The sequence below is a fragment of the Dasypus novemcinctus genome, chromosome 11, assembly GCF_030445035.2.
Source record: "Dasypus novemcinctus isolate mDasNov1 chromosome 11, mDasNov1.1.hap2, whole genome shotgun sequence".
NCBI classification, from domain to species: Eukaryota; Metazoa; Chordata; class Mammalia; order Cingulata; family Dasypodidae; genus Dasypus; species Dasypus novemcinctus.
The window spans coordinates 115867643-115890176 of NC_080683.1; the positions used below are offsets into that span (position 1 = coordinate 115867643).

The 22534-nt window shown below is 39.6% G+C and overlaps 2 protein-coding genes across 31 annotated transcripts in view; both read right to left on the reverse strand.

Moving 5' to 3' along the window:
• MTFR2 (mitochondrial fission regulator 2) overlaps positions 1 to 11782 on the reverse strand; it is a 28185-nt gene extending 16403 nt beyond the window's left edge. The window contains exons 1-6 of one of the 2 annotated variants that reach the window (XM_004468535.4): positions 11497 to 11782; positions 11097 to 11213; positions 7745 to 7849; positions 7182 to 7294; positions 3359 to 3591; positions 971 to 1331 (exon numbers count right to left, since the gene is read on the reverse strand). In XM_004468535.4, coding sequence (XP_004468592.2) covers positions 971 to 1331; positions 3359 to 3591; positions 7182 to 7294; positions 7745 to 7849; positions 11097 to 11159 — 875 coding nt within the window. In that variant the 5' untranslated portion in view covers positions 11160 to 11213; positions 11497 to 11782. Of the gene's footprint in view, positions 1 to 970; positions 1332 to 3358; positions 3592 to 7181; positions 7295 to 7744; positions 7850 to 11096; positions 11309 to 11496 lie in introns of those variants that run through there. The other variant, XM_058307522.2, reaches the window with a different exon arrangement.
• Positions 11783 to 19880: 8098 nt separating this feature from the next.
• Positions 19881 to 22534, reverse strand: part of BCLAF1 (BCL2 associated transcription factor 1) — a 29553-nt gene continuing 26899 nt past the window's right edge. For all 29 annotated transcript variants that reach the window (XR_011650152.1, XR_011650153.1, XR_011650154.1 and 26 more), the window contains one exon: positions 19881 to 22478. Coding sequence is in view for 21 of the 29 variants with exons in the window: in XM_058307532.2 (XP_058163515.1) it covers positions 22473 to 22478 (6 nt within the window). In the remaining 8 variants the exon portion in view is untranslated. The remainder of the gene's footprint in view (positions 22479 to 22534) is intronic.

The following is a 22534-nucleotide window of genomic DNA, read 5'->3' on the forward strand; positions in this document are numbered from 1 at the left end:
CATGAGAAACAAAAAAGCACTCTCCATGGCACTTCAATTTTAGAACACTGGAACTAAAGGAAAGATCTTAAATGTTTCAAAAATAAAGAAAGTTTTCATACAAAGAACCAGAAACAGAATGACATCAACTTTTCAACATGGACCTAGAGGCTAGAGATCAATGAAACAATGTCTTCCTTCTGAAGAAAAATTATTTTCTGCCTATTATATACCCAGCCAAACTAGCAATCAAGTGTGAGAATAAAATAGTAACATTTGAGACATGCAAGGTCTTCAAAGCAATCTACATGATAGGCACCATTTCTCAAGAAGCTACAGGAAGAAGACATCCAGAAAGCAGGTGACACACAAAACAGGAGAAAGAGGAAGAGAATGCGCCTGGCAACACTGAAGGGAAACTTAGGATGTCAGCAATGCAGCAGCCTCAAGAGCAGCAAGTGAGGTCGGAGGAGGACAGAAGGTTACTGGGGGGCAATTCCCAAGAAGGAAAAAAAGTAGAACTTGTAGAAGCAATTATTAACTCCAGTGAAAAATAAAATTATTCAAGAAGCAAAAGGAAATCATAGCATACAAAATGGCTTACCATTATAATAAGGATGGAAATTCTGAATACTGACTTAACTCAAGATTATGATTTAACTCCATTGGGAACATATGTGTATTAGGGGGCTGGAGTGTCTCAGAGAACATATTCCTAATCTTCTACTATGGGAAGTAAATATAATTAAAACATCAAGAAATAGCAGCAGAAGTGTGTCATTCTAAAAATATGTAGGTGAGACACCAGAAGTTAGAAGGGATTATCTCTGGGATGATGAGAAATAAGAGAGAAGTCATGTATTACTATATGATTTTTTTCCTAAAAGACATATATATATATATATATATATAACTTTGATAAATACATTAATTTTCTTTTAAAGCATCATTGATAAAATTTCAGTTCATATCTCAAATTATGACAACATACCGTTCAATAGCACGAAGCTTCACCTTATTCATATCCTTTAGAACATCCAACATGTTTGGTACATCTTTGTTTCTCTGGTTTTTTGAATGATGGATATAACTAGTGTTCCTGGCAGCCGGGTGCTGTTTTTTCATTTCAGTTGCTGAATTATCTGAGTCATAAATATTAGCTCCCTCTTGTATGGAGGAAGGAGCACATGGAGGCTGGAAAGGGAGCTGAAGATGAAGTAGTGGAGGAGGAGGAGGAGGAGGGGCAGAACATATTGAACGTGGAAACTGATCTGGTTCATCTTTCAGTTGAGTAGTCCCCGAGGACGGTATTTGGCCCAAACCACTAGGCCTGTCGTTGAAGTCAAAGGAGCCTAAAAACAAAGCAGTTTGCTGAAAAATCATGTAAAATTCTCTCCAACATAACACATATATAGGACTAGAATCAAAACAGGAACAACTTCTACACTACTATTAAAATAATGAAATGGGTGACCAAGAAGGAAAAGCAAATTCCCTTCTGTTTAATAATTTCTGTTAAGTCAAGCCAAATAGTAAACTGACTTTTAATTCCTTTAGGAAAGTTCAACATGGGACCTTAAAACAAGGGGTGTGTGTGTGCATTTTAAAGAGGGAAAAAGTACCGAGCACTATGTTCAGCAGCTGTATGCATGTTATTATTTAATCTTCACCACAACCCACCTCAGAAGTTAAAAAGTCTTGCCCAAAGTTAAGTGGATTAAATAAAATAAGATTGTTGCTTCACTGGTATTGCTAGAGGCAGCCCTTTCCGAGAAATGGCAGGGACTTTACAGACAATTAAAACTGACCACAAGGATGGGACTTTCAGAGAGAGCAGAACATTCCCTATAAAGGTGCAATTTGAGTGACATGTAGTGATAAACCGGTCTCAGTCCCATAAGGATAGAATATTAGAAACGGACGAGTATACCAACTAACTAATGCATATCTGTTCCCTGCTTTGTAAGACCCTCGTAGGTAGGTAATGAAGAACTTAACTGTCAGCCAAATATTGTAATTCCCATTTGCAAATCCTCTAAATGCTTTTATAAGCAGCTGTGACCGGATGGTTCCCAAGACTCACTCCACTCAGCTTGAGATCCCCGGGCTCGCAAACAGTCTCTCTCTCAATCTATATTGTACATTGTTTTTTTTCTTTTAACAAGGACAAGTCCTGTTTCTCTGACTCCAGAGCCCTACTCTTAGCCACTGTACCAGTGCTTCTGGAACATCAATGAATTGCAGCCACATATCATTTCTATTATTTTCAAGTGGTTTTCTTCAAATCAGCTCACTTGTTTTACCCTATTTGACAAGATTTTATGCCTACATATTTAAATAAATACTATTAAAATTAAAAGAAAAAGGGGGGGGGATGTGTTTTCAGTAATATACATAAAATCTGAATTTCATACTCTATTTAAAAAAAGGTAAAATACAACCAACAACTTATAGTTAGATACACTCAAACCGGTATATCCACTTGATAGTGACATTGTATAACACCCAAGCATTTATTTTCTAGGGAAAAGCCTAAGATGAGTACCGAGATGAGTATTCATAATAGATATGCTCCAAAAGCATTGCGTGCAAATATGATTGAAAAATTAAGTATCTGTATGTTCATGTATATATGTGTATATATGTATATCACTGTATTTATATTACATAATATACTGATATATAAATTACATATTAAAAATATATAAAAATTGTAAATTGTATATAAGTATTGTACATACTATATAACTTACAGGTTTGCCTGCATAGATATGAATATATATGTATGTGTATATCTATTACCCTCACACACACTCCACACACACACATTATGTAATTTAGTTTTTAAGTAATTGCATTTACACACGGTCCTTTCAGGAGCAATTCGATTGTGAAAAGTGCTCAGAACCTATCTCACTTTATATTTTATACATACACATATATGTATGCATACACTTACATACATATATATATATATATATTTAAAGCAACTTACATCTCCAAAAATTTACAAAAAGATCATCTGGACATCCTCGTTCACCTGAACTTCATAACTTTAAACTACAGATATATGAACCCTGTACTCTTCTTTGAAACAAATGTATCCTTCCTCTTTAATTTCCAATGCTTTTTTGAAGAGTTAGAAAAGTGTATAGAAGACAAGGTTTTTCAACACAAAATTACAATCTTCAGCAGTATAGCTAGCTCTTCTTTAAACCAAAGCCATCCCTCATAACTTTATATATTAACCTTCTTTTGTGATAAATTTATTGTAGTTCACAAGATATATTACTATCAAGTGTTCTTATTAAGAGCTTTACTGATTTAAATACTAGAAGAGTAGCATCTAATTGCAACAAAACCCCCACAGGTCACTTGCCAGCATTTGTACTGCTTCTCAGTTCCTGCTTTTCCACAATCGCAGCAATCTGGGAACGAAGAAAAGTGAGCTCATCTTCAAGGGCAGCAATTTTTTTGATTGCGGCTTCACTTACAGGAGGATCATTTTTCAATCCTTTGTCGTGTCTTAGAGCAGGGGGGGAACCCCAAACTAGGTGCAAAGGATGGAAAAAGTCATCTTCCTCCTCATCTTCATTTTTCCATATATTTTTTCTGTGGGTGGAAGGAAAAAAGAAACAGAGAAAGGGAAGAAAGGAAGGAGGAAAGAAAAGAAATTTTCAGTCAAAAGAGAAGTAAATTCTCTCATGGAAAGCAAAAGACACCAAAGCAAAACCTGAGCAGCTCTCGTCCCCCATGTTGCCTCTGCAACCCCTAGGGACCAGCACATCTCATATACCTTTAAAGTCCCCAGGTCTGGAATAGAATGTAGCCCTAGCAGGTGGCCAATCACTGGGGTGGGAACAAGCCAACCTTGTTTATAGGTGGCTAAACAAAAATAATTTTACCCTATTCATCTTAAGCACAGTTCAAGTTGATTTATTTAGAAACTCCACCAAAGGTGCTGAAAGGCCTTACATTCAGTATCAAAGTTTTTGAAAATTGATAAACCATGTTTATTAATTTGGGCAGACTATTTGAATAATTGGCACAGTTCATTTTCTGGCCATGCCAGATAATAATACTTACTATGCTTGCAGCCTATATCTGTATGTACAATCACATGTTATTACCCCTAGGAGTAACAAATTCAAATTGTGAAACATATTGAACATCATTGCCTGTTTACACAGTGTATTAGTCAGCCACAGGGGTGCTGATGCAAAATACCAGAAATCTGCTGGCTTTTATAGAGTGTATTTATTTGGTTAGGAGCTTACAGATACTAGGCCATAAAGCATACGTTACTTCCCTCACCAAAGTCTCCTGCCACATGTTGGAGCAAGATGGCTGCCAATGCCTGCCAGGGTTCAGGCTTCCTGCGTTCCTCTCTTCCCGAGTCTTGCTTCTCTTCAGACTCAGGGTTCCTCTCTTCCCAGGGCTTCCTTCACTCCAGGTTTAGTTTTCCTTTCTTCCCGGGGCTTGCTTCTCTTTCCCCTTACTTCCTGGGGCTCCAGCTTAAGCCTTCAGCATCAAACTCCAACATCAAAAACCCTTCAGCATCAGTTGTGCCATGGACACCCACCCATCCAGGGGCAAGGACTCAATACCCTACTGACTTGGCCCAATCAAAGCCCTAACCATAATTTAACCATGCCCAGGTACAGACAAGTTTACAAACATAACCCAATATCTATTTTTAGAACTCATAACTATTTATATCAAACTGTTACACTCCACCTTCAGAATTCCAAAAACACATTACAATATTAAAACAAACCTTAAATCAGTGATAATCCAAGTACACATCACAATCAAATTAAAGAAATACAGTTTGTCTTTGGGCAAAGTCCCTCCTGGATGTAGACTTCTAAAAGTACAAAACAATTTATCTGCTTCTAATACACAAATGGACAGAAAAAGGATAAATAAAAATTCATTACAGTGAGGAGTAATTGGGAGAAAAATATGAGTCGCGGGTCCTCTACATTTCAGGAAACCTGCAGGACATGCTTCATTAGATGTCAAAGTCTGAGAGTCATTCTTAAGACCACAGTTTCTTCTTGGTGCCTTATAGAAACCCACCCTTTCCAGACGTCACCTTCAAAGAGTGTTGCAGTGATTGCCACACCTTACCCAATCTTTGGGTTGGAGTCTTAACCTCCCTAGTACAGTGACGTGAAGAAAACATTCCCCCTAACCTTTGGCGTATCAAGCTCAACCCTCTCAGAGCAAGGCCTTCCCTAATCCATGGCGGGCAGGTCTACCCCTCTCAGACCTATGGGGTTCTGACCTTAACCTCCCACTTGAGGAATGTGCTCCACCCTCTCTGTACCCTAGGGTGGCAAACTCTCCCGGGACATGGGATGGGAACATCCACCCTCTTCAACTGCTGGGGCAAACTCACCCCTTCTCTACATATGGGTGGGGTCCCTCTCTTGGCCCAAGGCAATGTCTTAATTCCAGATCTCAATTTCAATGGTTTTGCTCTTAAAGCTGTTTCTCCTTTAATTTCTCCTTTCCATGTCCCTTTTAGTCCAAACTGACAGTGGTTTTGTTCATACAACTCTCTCAAAAACTTTGTTGGTTTAGTGTGCAGAAAGCAGGGGTTCAAGCCATCAGACAGTGAGAATTTCCACAAGTCTTCCGACATAACTGCATCTTCAATCCTGATTTATAAGTTCCAAGTTTAGTTAAGTCCTCCAATGGGGCATTTTCATCTGGGAGCTTGATTTCCAGGGGCTTGGAATTTCTAGAATCAGTTTGTTTTCTTTGTGTCTGATGGTTCAGTTCTCAGTATATCTCTCTCATCTAGCATTTTGCTATAAGCTGCAAGCAGAAGCTAAGCTGCTTTCTCCAGGTTTACTTTGGAAATTTCTCCAGCTAAATGCCCAGGCTCACCATATTCAAATTCTGCCTTCCATAAAACACCAGGAGTTAATCTTGCTAAGGTCTCTGCAACTTTAAAACACAGATCGCCTTTCCTCCAGTTTCCAATAATATTTTCATCATTTACTTCTAAGGAATCATAAAGAGTCTCTTTAACATTCATATTGTTATCAACAGTCTCTTCAAAGCAATCTAGGCCTTTTCCATCAAGCATCTCACAATTCTTCCAAAAAATACCTCTTACCTATTTATAAAACCATTCTAGCATCTTGGTAATTGCAAAAGCACCACCCCACTCCTGGTACCAAATTCTGTATTACTCAGCCAAAGGATGCTGATGCAAAATACCAGAACTCTGCTGGCTTTTATAAAGAGTATTTATAAAATACCCTTTTATAAAAGGAGCTTACAGATACCAAGCCATAAAACATAAGTTACTTCCCTCACCAAAGTCTATTGCCACGTGTTGGAGCAAGATGGCTGCCGATGTCTGCCAGGGTTCAGGCTTCCTGGGTTCCTCTCTTCCTGGGTCTTGCTTCTCTCTGGGCTGAGGGTTCCTCTCTTCCCAGGGCTTGCTTTTCTCTGGGCTCAGGGTTCCTCTCTTCCTGGAGCTTGCTTCTCTTTCCTCTGTGTGCTTATCCTGGGGCTCCAGCTTAAGACTTCAGCATCAAATTCCAGCATCAAAACTTCAACATTAAAAACCTTTCAGCATCAAAAAAGCTCCAACTCTGTTCTCTGCCATGCCTTTTTTCTGTGAGTCCCCACCCACCAAGTGGCGGGGACTCAACACCCTACTGACGTGGCCCAAGGAAAGCCCTAATCATAACTTAATCATGCCCAGGTACAGACCAGTTTACAAACATAATCCAATATCTATTTTTGGAATTCATAACTATATCAAACTGCTACACACAGTAAGTGCAACATAAGCTTTGGCTAAATATATCAAATAAAATATAGAGAGCAAATGTAGCTCAAGTGATTGAGCAACTGCTTCCCATGTAGAGGTACCTGGTTCAAACTCCAGCACCTCCTAAAAACAGAACAAACAAAATAAAATAAAACAAGTATCTAGTATATGAAACCGCTTTCTCCCAAAAATAAACATAATTATTCTAAAACCCCTTTAATACCCTGCCTTTCTAGGTTTGATATTCCTACTTAGGTTGAAATGTGGCTAAAATGGCTAAAAAACCAAAGATATTAATAGGATACTGCACAGGGAGAGATAAAATGCAGGAGCTAAACCAGCAAGAACAAATTTACACACAAGCAAGAATTCAGCTTACAGCCTCCACCCCAATTTCCCAAATTACCGAAATCTGAGATAACGGGCTTCTTCATCATTTGCCACGCATAAAATATCAGCAAAAGAGGGAACTGCAGATCCACAGTTCTCAGAGTCTACAGAGTTCAAGATTGGGATCAACTAAAGGAAAAAGGAAAAAAAGTCATACTTTTGCAGACAATGGAGGAGAGGGGTGGGAGGCAGGGACACATGCCTGGTGGAAAAGAAATGTTAACATCCAAAAGTGAAAAGGAAAAAGGACAGTCAATAGAAAAACATTCACCAATTAGCAAGAAATACTATGGGGGGAAATGTTATTCCAGAGTCCAAATACATAGCAATATTCTCTTCTCCAGTTTTCTTTACCTCATCTATCACAAAACACAAACTAGAAAAGTACCCTGCCTATCTTCTAATGCAATTATTTAAATGAATTAATATGCATATTTAAAGAAATAAAAGAGTACAAAAACATAAGGGAAGTACTTGTTTTCAGGAGTAAACTAAAAGATTTTTCTCCATGGGTTCCACCCTGCACCCCAAGGACCACGGTGAGCACGGCACTTGCACAACGCATGCTGGCAGGCTTACCTCAAAATTAGGCCTCGGACAAGGTTCTAAAGGAAGAATTTTCCCAATAAATCGAACAATACTTCGAGTTGATCCATATTCTTTATTTTCCCAAATTGGCAAAATCTACTTAAACATAAACATCGTTTAAAATGTACTCTGATTAAGCATGTTTATATTTCATATGAGAAAAGTCACATTGCGGAAAAGTAGAAAGAGACAGATGAAATGTTAATATATTTCATTTAACTCAGTATGTATACAATATCATTTCAACAAACCGGTATTTTTTTGAGTTAATGAGATTATTTGACATTTTTTTCTCACAAAATCTTTGAAATTCAGTGTGTATTTCATACCTACCACATCACTCACATCAGACATCTCAAGTGCTCAAAGCCACATGTGGCCAGAGGTTACCACATGGACAGTGGGGCCCTGGAGTCAGGGGCCCAGACTTCTTGACCCCCAGCACCTGGATGTGACAATCTCCACAGACCATGCAAATGTGGCCTGCAGAGAAGCACAGAGAGGCTGCTGCCCTGCTCAGCAGGCCGTAGTCACACAGCGCTGGTTATCGTGAGAGGTACCTGTGTCTTGCTCTGCAGTCTCCTTCCTGACAAGCGGCCTGTCCTTGTAACGTTGCAGGGAATTAAAATCAGAGAGGGGAGACGCAGCTGTGGCTCAAGCAGTTGGGCTCCCGTCCACCACATGGGAGGCCCTGAGTTCCCGTCCCGGGGCCTCCTTGTGAAGGCGGGCTCGCCCGCATGCTATGGAGTGCCGCTGGCCCACAAGCACCACGGAGAGCCAGCCCAGCAAGGTGACACAACAAAAAGGGAGACAAGCAAAAACGCAGAAGAGCAGGCAGCAAATGGACAGACAGAGCAGACAACAAGCAAGCCGCAAGGCGGGGGGGCGGGAAATAAATAAAAATAAATACAGACACAGGAGAACACGCAGCGAACGCACAGAGGGCAGACAACGAGCAACAACAACAAAAAATCAGATGGGGGCTTTGCACTGTCACGCTGCCTTGGCGTCCCCGACCTGATCTCGGCCTTAGTAACAAAGGCTTTGCACTGTCATGCTGCCTCAGCATACCCGACACTACAGTTCGGTCCCTCAGTGACCTTTCCTGACCCCAGCTTACCCGAGAAAACCAGGTTCTCCGTCCCCTCCTGCATCCTACCTGGTCCCGCCCCCTGCAAAAGCCAAATGCAAACCCACCAATCCCCACTCTTGCTTTACCAACCGCTCCGTGCCCACCTCTAGAACACCACGAAGGCACAGCCCCCAGGGCCACCTGCTTGGCTGAGTGGACACTCCTGACATTCTTCCTGTGCAACGCTGCGAGGTCAGCTGCCCCTCTCTGTTCTAGGACCTAAGAGGACTAATCACCTTTGCTTTCATACATCTCCGAGGTCACCTCCTTGCCACACCTGACTCTCCACTTAGAGATCCTTAAAATCCTCTCACCAATCATCCCACTGCCCATCTTCACTGCCCTTTCGTTTCACTGCCCCTCCTCTATTCCTGGTCCAGCACCCTGCTTCTGCCTTTACTGACTTCCCTGCCAAGCAGAGGTTCTTCAGTTCATGACCTCAGAGATACCCTCACTGCCACTCAGAAATGGTTCCTCCTTTCGACATTAGCATTCCCTTATCACTAACAGATTAACTACTCTTAGCTAGAGAGGAAAAAATCCTAAATCAGCAATATTTAGAAATTCAGTAAATCCATGCTGACTTCAGCTGGGCCATAACAGATGCAGCAATCCCTTTATCAGCTTGTGTTTTCCACTATATCCCCCAATGCACCCTCCATTCTCCTAAAGCCCAATGCTACCTCTTCCATTACCTGCAAGTGGCCTTGGCTCTGCCTTTATTGAGAAAATCAAGAACTCAATTTGACATACCTCAGCTTCACCACTCACCCCTTGAGACCCCATTCCCCAGCTTCTCGCTAGGCTCCCATCTCTAAGGTAGGACTGTCCCTCTTCTGACCACTTCTCGTCCCTGGTGACCCCTCTCCCACCTCTCACTGGACTTGGCTCCCATCTCTAAGGTAGTACAGCTCAAAGACTTACTTAGAGACCTGCCTAACTGCATCCTCCAGGGCACTGCTCACTCTCTCTCGCTTGCTCTCATTTTACCTTAAATTTCTTCCTGTCTATGAACATCTTCCCTGATGCTTAGAAACATGCTTAAATTATCTCTATCTTTGAAAAGAAAATATTTCAGTCCTGCTGCTCCTTCAAGGCAATGGTGTCCCCCAATTTCTTTTCATTAGGAAACTTTCTCAAAGAGGGTTGCAGGTGCCACTTGCTTTCCTCCCAGTCATTCTTCAAACTACTACAATCTGGGCCCCACCTCCACCTCTAGAAACTATTAAAGGGCACCAGGAACCTAAACAATGAGAAGCAAATCTTCCAATGCCACTCAGTCTCGTTGTCTTCAGTCTTACTAGCCTGATATTCAAAATGCTGCAATGACATTCAAGGTTTTATCATCCATGATACCACCAATTTCTATGGCTTCACTTAGCAAAGCAATGTCAACCATCAGAATTTCTACATATGTCCAACTATCTGCACGATATTCCAGCTGCACCTGTGGCTCCTCTTATCTCTCTACTCAACCCAGTTCCTTGCACTAATTTACGTGTTACATAAACCACACACTCATTCTTGAACTTTCTGTGATCAAATTCTTGGCATCATCCTTGACAACTCTCTTCTGATTCCTCCCAAATGGAAATGAATGGCACACACTGTAATCCCTCGTACTACTTTATTAGTCTCTTATATTTGGTCTTGCATTATAGTTATTTTTATGCTTTTTAGTCCTCATATATACTTATGTTTTAAGTGAGGAAAAGAACCATGTATTACTCCTGTGTTGCCTGCAGAACCATTGTTGTCTTAGATACAGTAGATGTTCAAGAAGGAGACAAGTTAGATTTGCTTACAATTTTCAGGCTTTATCCTCTCTCCTTCAGTGTTTTTCTGAATTTGTTGAGCTTTACATTGCTATTGTGCACCCAAATATCAAACTGTTTTTAAATTACCTTAGAGAAAACTAACAATCATGAATATATTTTATCTATGTGATAAATGTAATTCTATGAAGACCAGGTATTTATTTTCCTTCTTTTGAATCTTCTTGGCAATTTTTACCTATAGTGTTAGGCAAATAGTTACTTAACAATATCTTTATTTCCAATTATCTTCTTTAATTCAAATTATCAAAGCTATACTATTGCAAACATGCCCGTACATCACCTAAAGATTAGTAACACTTTTGCCTTAAATCATATTCAAATTAGACCCAAGAACAAATAACAGGTTCATTCAAGTCCATGAAAAGACACTAACCTGGTCTATGGGCACACCAAAATATTCCAGCAATTCTCTTAGGATTTTCACTATGAGAGACATTGATGAAGCAAATCCAGAAGCAAATTCAAGGAAGCATTATCGGTTTCTTGATGCCTTCGGGAAAAAATTTTGGAAAATATTATTCGGGAAGACAAGTTAATAAACTGTCACATAAATTGTATTAAATATCCTGGAAGGGTCCTTTCAGGGCACATCACACCATCGACTATCTCTCCAGGCCAGAGTTAGTAGGAAGGAAGTCGGAAGGGGAGAGGGAGGGGAGAGATGCGCGGAGGCGGGGAGAGGGGGAAGGGAGGCGGAGGACGGGTGGCAGGGAAGGTAGGGAAGCGAGGGAAGGGGGAGGGGGGAGGGGGGAGGGAGGGTGCCCGGGGCTCACCTGCCTCTGGTGCTCACAGCCTCACGGGCTATAGCCGGGGTCCCATCGCGGCCGGAGCGCTAGTCCTGCTCGTCCACCCCGTGGGCGCCGGGCTTCGGCCTCCAGCCACCGGCGGGAGCGGCACCGCCCCGGCGCTCGGTCGGCGGGGACTCCGCGGGGTCCCTCACTCGGCAGCTAGCCCCCGGGACACGCCCGCTGCTCGGCAGTCGGAATTCTGAGCCCGCCGGGGCGAAAATCAAACTCCGCGGGCCGGGAACCGGAACCAGCCTCATTGGACAAGGCTCAAGGCCGCCGCTTAGGATTGGTCCCGAGATGTCGGCACGCTATTACGGTTGACAGACCTGCGAAGTTGCTGATTTGTCCTTTTCCCGCGCGGGGGCGGGTTCTCCACGAGACAGCCAATAGAAGCCAGCAAGCAACCGGTGGTAGGCGAGGCTAGTGAGGCCGGCGGTACGTGGAGGGGGGCGGGGCGTGAGGCCGGCAGAGGGTGGAGTTGGCTGGCCGAGGGGCGGGGCGGCCGGCGACACCGACTTGGCCAGCGGGCGTGTGGTCAGAGTTCGCCGAGCCACGCACGCGGCCCCTTCACCGGCGGCCAAAGCGGGCCACTTCCCAATCTTGCCGCACCACAAAAACCATTCGTCCGATCGCTCAGCGAACATCTTCAACCGCCTGGGTCAAGCAGAGGCTGAAACCGCCCGCTTGGGGCTGCCGCTGAGCACTTGAGAGTATTCGCACACCAAGTGCCCCCCGTACCCGAGCTACCAAATGTGGGCCGGACCCTGCCCTGGGAAGTCATGCCTGCTGATGTCCTAAGGTGCAATGCTGGTATGAGGTCACTTCCTGGCTTCCTGAGAGACAATGGCTTCTCTTCCGGTCTTTAAGCGAGATGCGTGGGGGTGACAAGATCAAATGTGCCTGCTGCTGACGTCCGTATTAACAATGTTGGGTTTTGAAAATTTCTCTACCGTTCACATCATTTATCCATTCATTCAACCAATACTAAAGGTCGATATATAGGCACCTTTCTAAGCCCGGGAAATGCAGTAAGGGGCAAGACAGGTAAGGTTCCTGGCCTGCAGGCTTACCTTCTAGTGTAGATCTCAGGCATCCTCTGATCACATGTATAAACAGCAAACCTCCCCATTTTCCCTGATTTTTTTTCTTTCTAGCACCTGTCACCATATTGTATAAACGTTTATGCTCCTACACTGCCAAACTAGAACTTTCTTTTCAAAGCTCCAAGCTGTACCCAGGGTGCTTAAGAGTGCCTGGTATAGACCAGGTATTCACTGAGGGTTGTCAAATTAAATAACTGAATACAGAATGAGAGAAAACAGATAATAAAGAATGACTCCTTGGTTTGGGGACTAGGCAACTGGGCAGAACAGTGGTGATTATAGTGATTGGCCCTGTCCAATGAGGGATAAGCATGAAAGTGGAGAAGAGAAGGTGCTGGACAATGCAAAGTAGAGGGCAATGGATCAGTAATCCATTCACATTAATCACAATACTCTCAAGCTTCTTGTTCTTCTCTGGCCCTATTAAGAGAATAAATGACTTTATAGACTACTGCCTTTGCATCAAGCGCAGCACAAAATTAACAGGGCCAGAAGGAAACAACCCTTGAGAACATGAGAACATGAAGCAGCTACTTCACCTGAGAGTGAAGCTTCTCTCAGGAAGCACGATTGGCAGAGTTTAACATTCCTAGTGATGTAGACAGGTAGCAAAGTAAGCCCAGGTGAAATGGTACACCCTCCCCAAGTGCCTTGAAACTACTCCTTCAGAGATTACTCCTTCAGAGATCTTCCTCCCGTTGATATGGTGACTAAAGCATTCACATTTTGACTATAACCCTTTATACAATTTCACACTGATCGTTTTCCATTGCTCAATTTTATGTGAAATTACTTCCTGAACTTTTAGAACGAGGCAGAGTTCAGGAAAGCTTCTGACTTCACAGAGCTACTTTTTCTGTTTTTTTGAAATGTTCACAAGTATGGTGGCTTCTCCTGTTTCCTGACAGTGTTGTCCTCTCCAGCTTGATGGCCCTCTCCTTACTTCTATACTGCTCTGATTCCACTGCCAGCATTTTTCATTGTGGAAACCTCTCCCTAGAAAGGAAAATTGCACATCAATTCTGAGCGTTCGCACAGGTGAACTGTTCCAGCCTAGTCAGATCCTACCGTGGGTACTTTGCACTCACCTTTGGAGAGGACAAACCCCTTCCGGAATCCAGCAGTTTTCCGCAAATGCCAAATTATGACTAATTTGGGATTCTCCCATTTTTCAGTCTGTCAGATGCTGCCTCAATTTTAATTCATACTTGCACAAAAACCAACAGCAGGTAAGTTGGTGGCATGTCCCTACCCAATATTTTGGGGTTCATAGAATTAGCCTGTCACCGTTTCACTGCAAATGCCATGCTTACTGACATCTTTCCACAGTCAACCTTATTATGGCAAATTATACTATGTTCTGAGTTACCCAAGACCAAGAATTCTACTTTATTCATCTTTGCATACCCTATGCCCAGTATAAAGGCTTACTACATGGTTTTCCATGAATGAATGAATGAATGGAGAGACTGATAGCTGGTACGGACAGACTACAAAGATGTCTATGCAATCTTGCCAAGCGCCCAGTGGAACCCTTTAACCTTGTGGCCCAGGACTATGTTATAGGAGAACTCGAATGGCTATAATTACCTTAAGGAATGTGTCAGAATTCACTATAACATTCCACTTGCACCAAAGAAAGTAGGCAATAGCTGCTCCAACCTTAGATAACCGTAACACTAGCAAAGGGTGCTCTCCAGACTGGAGAGCAGGTGCCCGTAAAGCTCATTTTCTTAGGGTTTACATTTTTTAAGAACAATGACTCCTTTATCCTTTCTGTGTTGCCTAATGCTGGAGGCCTCTCTGGGGCACCAGTTTTGGAGTACTTAAGCCACCAGTGCTATTTAAAACATTACAGGTGCTTTATAGCTTGATTCTAAAATCATGCTTCAAATTAAATTTTCCTGAAAAAAATTTTTTTTGTATTGACAATAAAAAGATTATATAATAAAAACCAGAGTTGAGAGACCTACCACCAGTATATTTATAAATTGTTATTTACATGGTAGTGCTATCTTAAAATTACAAAATCAAAGTTAATGTTTATAGCATTCTGAAAGCAGGACTTTGACCCTTAAAAGATGAATTTATATAAAAGACTAGGTTATGCTTAAATGTTCTGCTTCAAAAATAATAGTGTTTACATGTTTTCCAATTAGTCACACTTATTTTGAACAAAAATTCTCTGCTATAGCAAAATCTACATAAAAGCATAAAGATCAATTTCTGCTTGATCATTCTGATTCCTTTGCTTAGCATATACTCACTTTTATAAGATTCCCTATGACTGACAAAGTCTATGTTTCCTGACACATTCATACATTCACAAGTAAGGATGTCTTGACTCTTGTGACACACTTGAAAGAATTGGTTCAAATCTAAAGAACAGAGATAAAGGGTCTCCCACTGAGTCTTATTCTGCTTCTGGATCATCCAGACAGTCCAGTTACGTATAAACTCTTCATGTTCCCGTTTAATTCTTCATATTTTTAGCAATAATGAATCCAAGTAATTTTTAAGTCATTAACTAGCAAAAATAATTTTTTTAAAAAGTTCTAAATAACTTATTTTAATTCCCTTACAGCTAATAGCAAATTTTTGTTTTCCAAGCGTATAGTACAAAGGAAATGCATAAGGCCTTAAAAGCCTTAAAAATAAATGCTGTGGCAAGTGGATGCAGCTCAAGCGATTGAGCTCCTGCCTACCACATGGGAAGTCCCAGGTTTGGTTCCCAGTGCCTCCTGGAGAAGACGAGCAAAACAGCAAGCTGGCTTGGCGGACTGGCACAAGCTAATGACACAACAAGATGATGCCACAAGGAAACAATGAGGGGGACAACAAATAGGGAAATGGAGGTAACTCAAGTGATTTAAGCATTCCTCTCTCCCACATGGTTCGGTTCCCAGTGCCTCCTAAAGAGAAGATGAGCAGACAGTGACCACAAACAATGGGGGGGGGAATAAATTTTTTTTTAAATATATTTTTTTAAATGCTATATTGCTAGTTTAAAAATGATACAGGAACTTAATTTTTAAATACCTAGCTGTCAAATATTACCTGATTATATTGAGCTAATAAAAATCTTTGTTATCATTTTTATCTACTTTTCTGGTCTGTCCTTTATGGAACATTTTTTAAAAATGATACAGTTGGATGAGTTTTTATCAAATGCACTGTCCCATACGATTAGAATTTGGCTCAATTTCCCCTTCTCTGGAAAAGCCCTTAAGTATTTGAAGACCACTATCAAGGACTCATGTAAGTCCCATTTTCCTACAGTAAACATACCTTTTCCAATATTCACATGACACTATTTCAAACATCAAACTTCTGTTTTCCCCTTCCTTTAAATATATTAAAAGGTTCATTCTGAAAACATGGTACCTCAAAGCAACACACAAAGGGTGACATGAGCAATGTATAAATACACTTGACAATCTGAATTGTCTGTTCATCATAATCTGAACTCTTGTCCCATTAAGCCTAGGCTGCATTAAGGTTTAGCAGCCATAAACTGGCATATGCCAAATCAAACGTTTATAGGTAAGCAGCTATCACTTTCATTTACACATTCAAGTGCTTACGTATAGTCTTTATGCCTGCATAAAGCTAGGTGCTAAAATTACATTCTGGCAAAGAAAATGACACATAAATGGAATGAGTGGCTAGCCTAGAAGAGCATGCTACTGGCACAGACCCCTCCTTTTCCTTGGCAGGTGTCTCCGAGCACCTTGCGGTGGAGCCCCGTGGGGGCGCTTGGCGGGGGTGGCCTGCCCTCGGTAGGAAGGCCTTCTCTAGCGATCCTCAAGGGTGCCTTGGGGTACCGGACCCCCCCAGTCGCTGCCCCTCTGCGCATAGCCCACCGAGTGTGTCGACTGCAGTTGCACATAGGCAGAGCTCCCCTCCGCCAAGGAGGGGTCCACCAGGCCCGCAGTGGGGCCGGGAGGCCAAAAGAGTGATTTGTAATGTCTCAGTGTCAGATTTTTTAAATAGCCAAGTGAACAAGAAGCGACACAAGACAAAATGGAGAAAAAAAAACATCTCGTAAGAATTCCAATAGTTCATCCCAACCAGAGGTTAGGCAAAGGAAAGAGAGCTCTTTAAAAGTGTCAGTTACTAAAGAAGTCCTGTTTTGAGTAATAGTAACCCCTGATAATTTCTAGCATAATTCATTCAAAAAAGGATGAGACCTACAGATATATATACATTTATAAAGAATAAAAATCAGTGAGAAAAATAGTCTTGTACACTGCCCAGGTGCCTAGCTTGTGGCTGACACACCAGTCTAATGTAACAAGGCATACAACTTAAAATTCTATTTATGAGGGGTTTGCTTGCAGACTATACATTAAAAAAAAAAAAGTTACAAAAAACAGCCATATGAAACATTCCCTCTAATTCCAGGAATCAATGAATCAAGACACCCTCATGAAAACCCATGGACAAAGTATCTTTTGAGTTTTGGTAACAGAAGTTATGCTTCCCATAACAAAAGGTTTCTTTTCATTTAAGACAAAGAGAATCATGTATTTCCCTGGATTTGGCTGTAATTCATTTCAAGCTCTATTTTTTTCTTGTTGAGTTGGACTATTTAGCCACATATATACTTTATAAACCGACCGTTGTCTGAGTCAAAAATACAGCAAAGAGTCAAGAAATGTGACACTGCTCCTGAGTGGAACAGAAAGCTCAATCTGTAATTACACTAAAAGGCACAAGCCTTTTTCTTAGTACCTGACAACCCGACACTCCTACTGGAGGTTTACAGCTAAACCTAGATTCCAGAACCATTTTAGTCACAGAATTTAGTTATTCTGTTAACTGAAGCCTCACCCTTTGTAAAGAACAAATACCGTTTCACATTTATAAATGTGGAAGACTATAAGTATATCAAGAAAAAGTATACTTTTACAACTAGCAAGTTTTCTTTGTACTTGAGTTTTCCAGTGACTCATGGCTTGAATTTTTTCCCTTTAATCAAAAGCCATCATTCTTTCATTCCAAGTCCTATTAAAACAACACTTTCATGACCCCTTTATCCTATGTTCCAATTAAATTTTAGAAGATAAATGGTCATTTCCTAACAGCTGGGAAATTCCCTCACTGCAGTATTTGAATTTCCTTAAGAGTACTTAAAAACTTAGCACCTAAGTGTAAAGCAGTATTATTATTCCACAAGCCTATTTCTGTAGTTCATTTTGTTAACTCAACACTGGCATTAACCAGTTAGTTATGGGTAAGTTTAATGCTATTCAATTTCTTTCAAATAAAAAAAAAATTCAAAGTGCATTTAACATTCCTTTAATGGGAGCTTTACAGGTACTCTGCAAGTTTTAACAAAAGGTTTAGTTTTTCCTTTCTACTACAAATAAAATGGGGGAAAAACTTATCTTCCAATGTCAAGGCCCAGATAAACTGGTTAAGTCAACGTCCTAGAGGGTGAAAGCCATATTATTTACTGTGGCTTTCTGCATCCCATAAAATTAACCAATTACTAGGACAGTACCAAGTTTGTATTGTCAATTAGAGTTCCCAAGGAGGCTGATGAATCCAAACTTCACAGTAGCACCTGTGGAATAGGAATGTTAAGTCCTTTCAAGTCTTCTCACCGTGAAGTACACTTATTATCATCTACTTTTCTTAAAGGGAATGCTCGTTTTTAGTGAGCCAAGAAATTGGGCAACCCCAGATAATTACTATGAAAAATCTGACTCCAATTCTTGGGTACAAATAACATTGAAGCCCACCTGCCCAAACTTTTTCTACTTGCACGAATAAGGATTATCTTCTGCATTTTAAAAGTGCTGCAAATCAGTTCACTATTGTAAAAAGTAAAGACTTAAAATGTTCATAGTATGTCATTTTTCCTAAATCATTACTAATTAAAACACATTATTTGGGTAAGGTGGTGAAGTGTCATCCTGTTATTTTTTCTTTTTTCAACCAACAAGTACTATTTTTACGGGCTAAGGCTCAATGTGGTTAACTTCATAATACAGAGACCTGGCACCCTTAATTAAAATGGACAAGTATGGGCCTCACTGCTTCACGGATGCGTGCTAAATAATCAGTATGAATGTTTGAGACAAAAGGAGTCCAGCTCATAAATCAACACAATCCTTAAATTTTGCATCAGATAATGCAATAAGACAGTTTTCCATATATTCCTGGATCCTAAGAAATGAGCAATTTTTTAATGACGTTCATTTAAAAGTTCATAAAATGAACTTCCTTAATGTCGACCTCAATAAAATGAAATCTTAGATCCCTCACATATACATTTTATAATAGCTGTTTCAAATGTTTGAGAGTACTCAACATTTTTAACAGCTATCCTATAATTTACTTAAGCATGAATCAAATCTACTAGAGTGAGTCTTGCCAAATACAAACCCATGACAATTTGCCTCCCCATTTAGCAGCTTCACAAATTCTCTATTTCTCTTTCTGAATGTGAAGGGATACCATTCTATACTGAAAACTTTAGGGTATATTTGAAAGGGATTCCAATGGCAACCTTTCAAAGGTAAACCTGAAGTGGGGGACGGGGGAAGAAAGGCAACTATATAAACCACTCCCCCACCCAAAAAAAGTTAAATAAATGTCCCTAGTAAGAAATAAGTGGCATACTTTTATGTAGAAAATTTGCATATTAAAATGACCCACTATATTTAAGGTACCAATGATTTTATATGATAGTTTATATACTCTGAGTTTTGATTTCTCTAATGAAGTTAATTTTAACTAAAGGGATATGTCATTTGCATGAAAAAATGTTTCAATTTGTCAGCACAGAAATTTCTGTGGAAGTGTTTTGTTTAAGGTAATGGCCCACTTTATATCTGAAACAATTGATAAGAGGGGCATGGTAAGAATTACGCCAAATCTTACACAAACTGAAAAAGACTCTTTTTAATTATTAACTGGCTATTACATTTTTCAAAAGGAAAGGACAGGAATAATGTAGATTCTCCATCACTACAAATGGCTAACAAGGAACACAAGTTAGTGTAGAAATCTGGAATTCCTGTAATCCTTAATAATGGCATTAACTCACCAAAGTAAAAGGAGTTTCCCAGGGGAAACAAGAGTAAATATAGGGGATTGAGGAATTTTATAAAGCATTTATTAACCCCAAAAAGCCACACCACACCAGTAAGTTTCTCAACAAATAGGGTGATGATGTAAAATTAAAAATAGGACACAGAAATTAGTTGTATAGGACACAGGAATAGTCTCAAAATTATGTAAACAAACAAACAGCTATTACCACTTATGACATTTTATTGGCATATGACAATTTACAAGGGTCCCTGTTGCATTATACATCACACTAAGAGTTGTTTTACCATCTACATTCATTTTTACTGGGTAATATTTTTCTCAATTTATAATTTCATTCCCAACGTTGATTTTAACTGTGACCAAAGGGAATAGCAATTCTTGAAGTAGACAGCAATTGGAAAAACATTCTGCTTTTTATATTAAAATTCTAAGACGTTGGATGGTATACACACCTAAGAACTGAGCCATGGCCTTCAACAGCTTTCTTAATCCTTTCTGGAAATATCCTTTGGTTCATTTTTATTTCCCTTATCTAGGCAAAAGGAAGTCTGTCAATGCAGGTATCAAAGAGTTAGTATTTCTGGCACTTGTAAACAGGTATATCCTCAACAAGAGGATCCATTCAGCTTTTCTAGCATGTTATTAGGTGTGGAGTTAAACTGATTTGAAAATATAACCTTACCTCTGAAAAAGCTACACCTACAATGGCATTCAGTTGCAGAGTTCTTACAATCACTCTGTCCTACTACTACATTTTGGTACGATACTCCTTAATTTTGTTTAAGAGAATGAAAGTGAGCAAATCATGTATACATTTAGGTTAAAACAATACTTTTGCATTTAAAATATGACCTGCCTGTAGGACTTTAGAAGCTTTGTTCCCACTCCCTACAAAATAATGTTTCATCAAATTTATTTTTCTTATTGTCTTAAGTGGAAACATCAAACTGTAAATTTACAGTTGTGCACAAAGATTTAGTATCTAACCAAATACTGTCAAAATAAAAGCTAAATTTATTCGAATAAAATAAAAATGTTCATGAGAAGCTTCCTCTTTAGTGGGTATTTATCGAAGCCATAAAAGGTTGCTTTAGCGTGTTTAAGTATTGTTCTGAATCGGAGACTGTTATGTTCTAAATAATGCAACTCCTCCTTCTTTGACAGGTTATTTCCTCTGCTTTAACAATTTAAGAATGACAAAATAGGGGCGATCATGCAACAACACTATAAGGAACTTAGGGGGCTAACTATCACATATACTGAGTTTTGGTTTTTGTTCAATAGCTGTTAGCATATGCTCCTGCTGAAATCACGGTGTTAGAAGCACTGTAAATGTAGAAAAGCAGGATGAAAGAGTTATACATTGAAGATCTTTCAAAGTTTACATTAAAAGAATAAATATCTCCTTTTAATGTAAACATGCAACTAATTCAGTTGCTGGATTAACATGAAATTTAAATAGTTTTATATATGCTCATAAAGCACAAAGATTTAACACTGAAATTTACTATATCAGACTTTCATTTCTTTAAAACCTATCAACATAAGCACAAAAAATTGTCAAAGCACAAACTGACATTTGAAAGATTATCTACCTAATAGAACCCTTGTGAAAAGAAAAACCATTTTACAAACTGCAACTGAAATGGGGGAAAAATAAAAAGCCAAGTTAGATCAATGCTGCAACACTTCCAACAAACTTCCTGCCAAAAGTTTTTAATGACATTCAAAAAACGAATTATTTAAAATACTACTAATGAACAGAAGCCTAATTTTTCTCATGGTTGGACTACAAATTAAATGTTTTAACTGTCAAAAAGCCCGAACAAGTTATGAAATCTGATATCTTTTTAATGTATCAAATTATTCTGCAGGCTATTCCAACTCCACACCCACAACATTTACAGGTTTTGTTCTGTTTTGGTTTTTTAATACTAAGATGTTTGGTAGGGATGGGGTTTTATTTGCAAAACATACCAGTTTTCTCCCTCAAAAAACAGCTATGTCTAGACCATGACCCAAACTTTCAAATAAGAATGGAGAGAAAATAATGGATTTTTTTTTAATCCAAATAGGAAAGCCCCCAACAAATGTTTATAGGTCACTTCACTTCTTGCTTTCATTATATTTTTTTAAGAAGTCTTAAACTTTCCAATCTAACTTTTAATAGCTTGTACTTCTTCACTATTGGCAAAGCGTTGGTGTTTGTTTTTTTAATTCTGAAACACTTGTTGAAGTGTTGAACTGGTTTAACAAAGTAACAACTTGTTCTGTGGTACCTCAAAAATTAGTCACCCTGTGGTGTAGTGTGTTTGAATTAAGAAAATGTTAAACAGCTGTATACAGTTAAAATAATTAGTGTGGTCTCTATAAACAATTTCTGTTCAGATATTTGTAGAGCTAAAGTTTACTTCAGAATAAAACATTGACAAACAGGGAGGGAAGAGAATCAGAACTTTCACAGAGCTTAGCTGACCATATCTTAGAGACAAAGCAGAATTACAATGGTGTATAACAAAAAAGAGGAAAAGTTTTTTTTTTAATTGATAGTTACAAATATGGTACGCAACAATTTTCTACTTTATTTCAGTACAATTTTCAACATACAGTCTACTATTTTTCAAGGTATTTAACGACTTAAAACAAAATTTCTACAGACTACTTGCAAACAGTAAAATTTAAGTAAAATGCTTACATTCTTATCTGAAAACAAAAATCAGGTAAAAAAACAAACCAAAAAAAAAAACGGTGGGTGCAAGTTCTGCTCTCTGTTGCAACCTTACTTCAGATTTACTATTCCTAAAAAAAAAACAAAGAAAATACAGAAAGATTAATAAACATGGAATGAACCATGA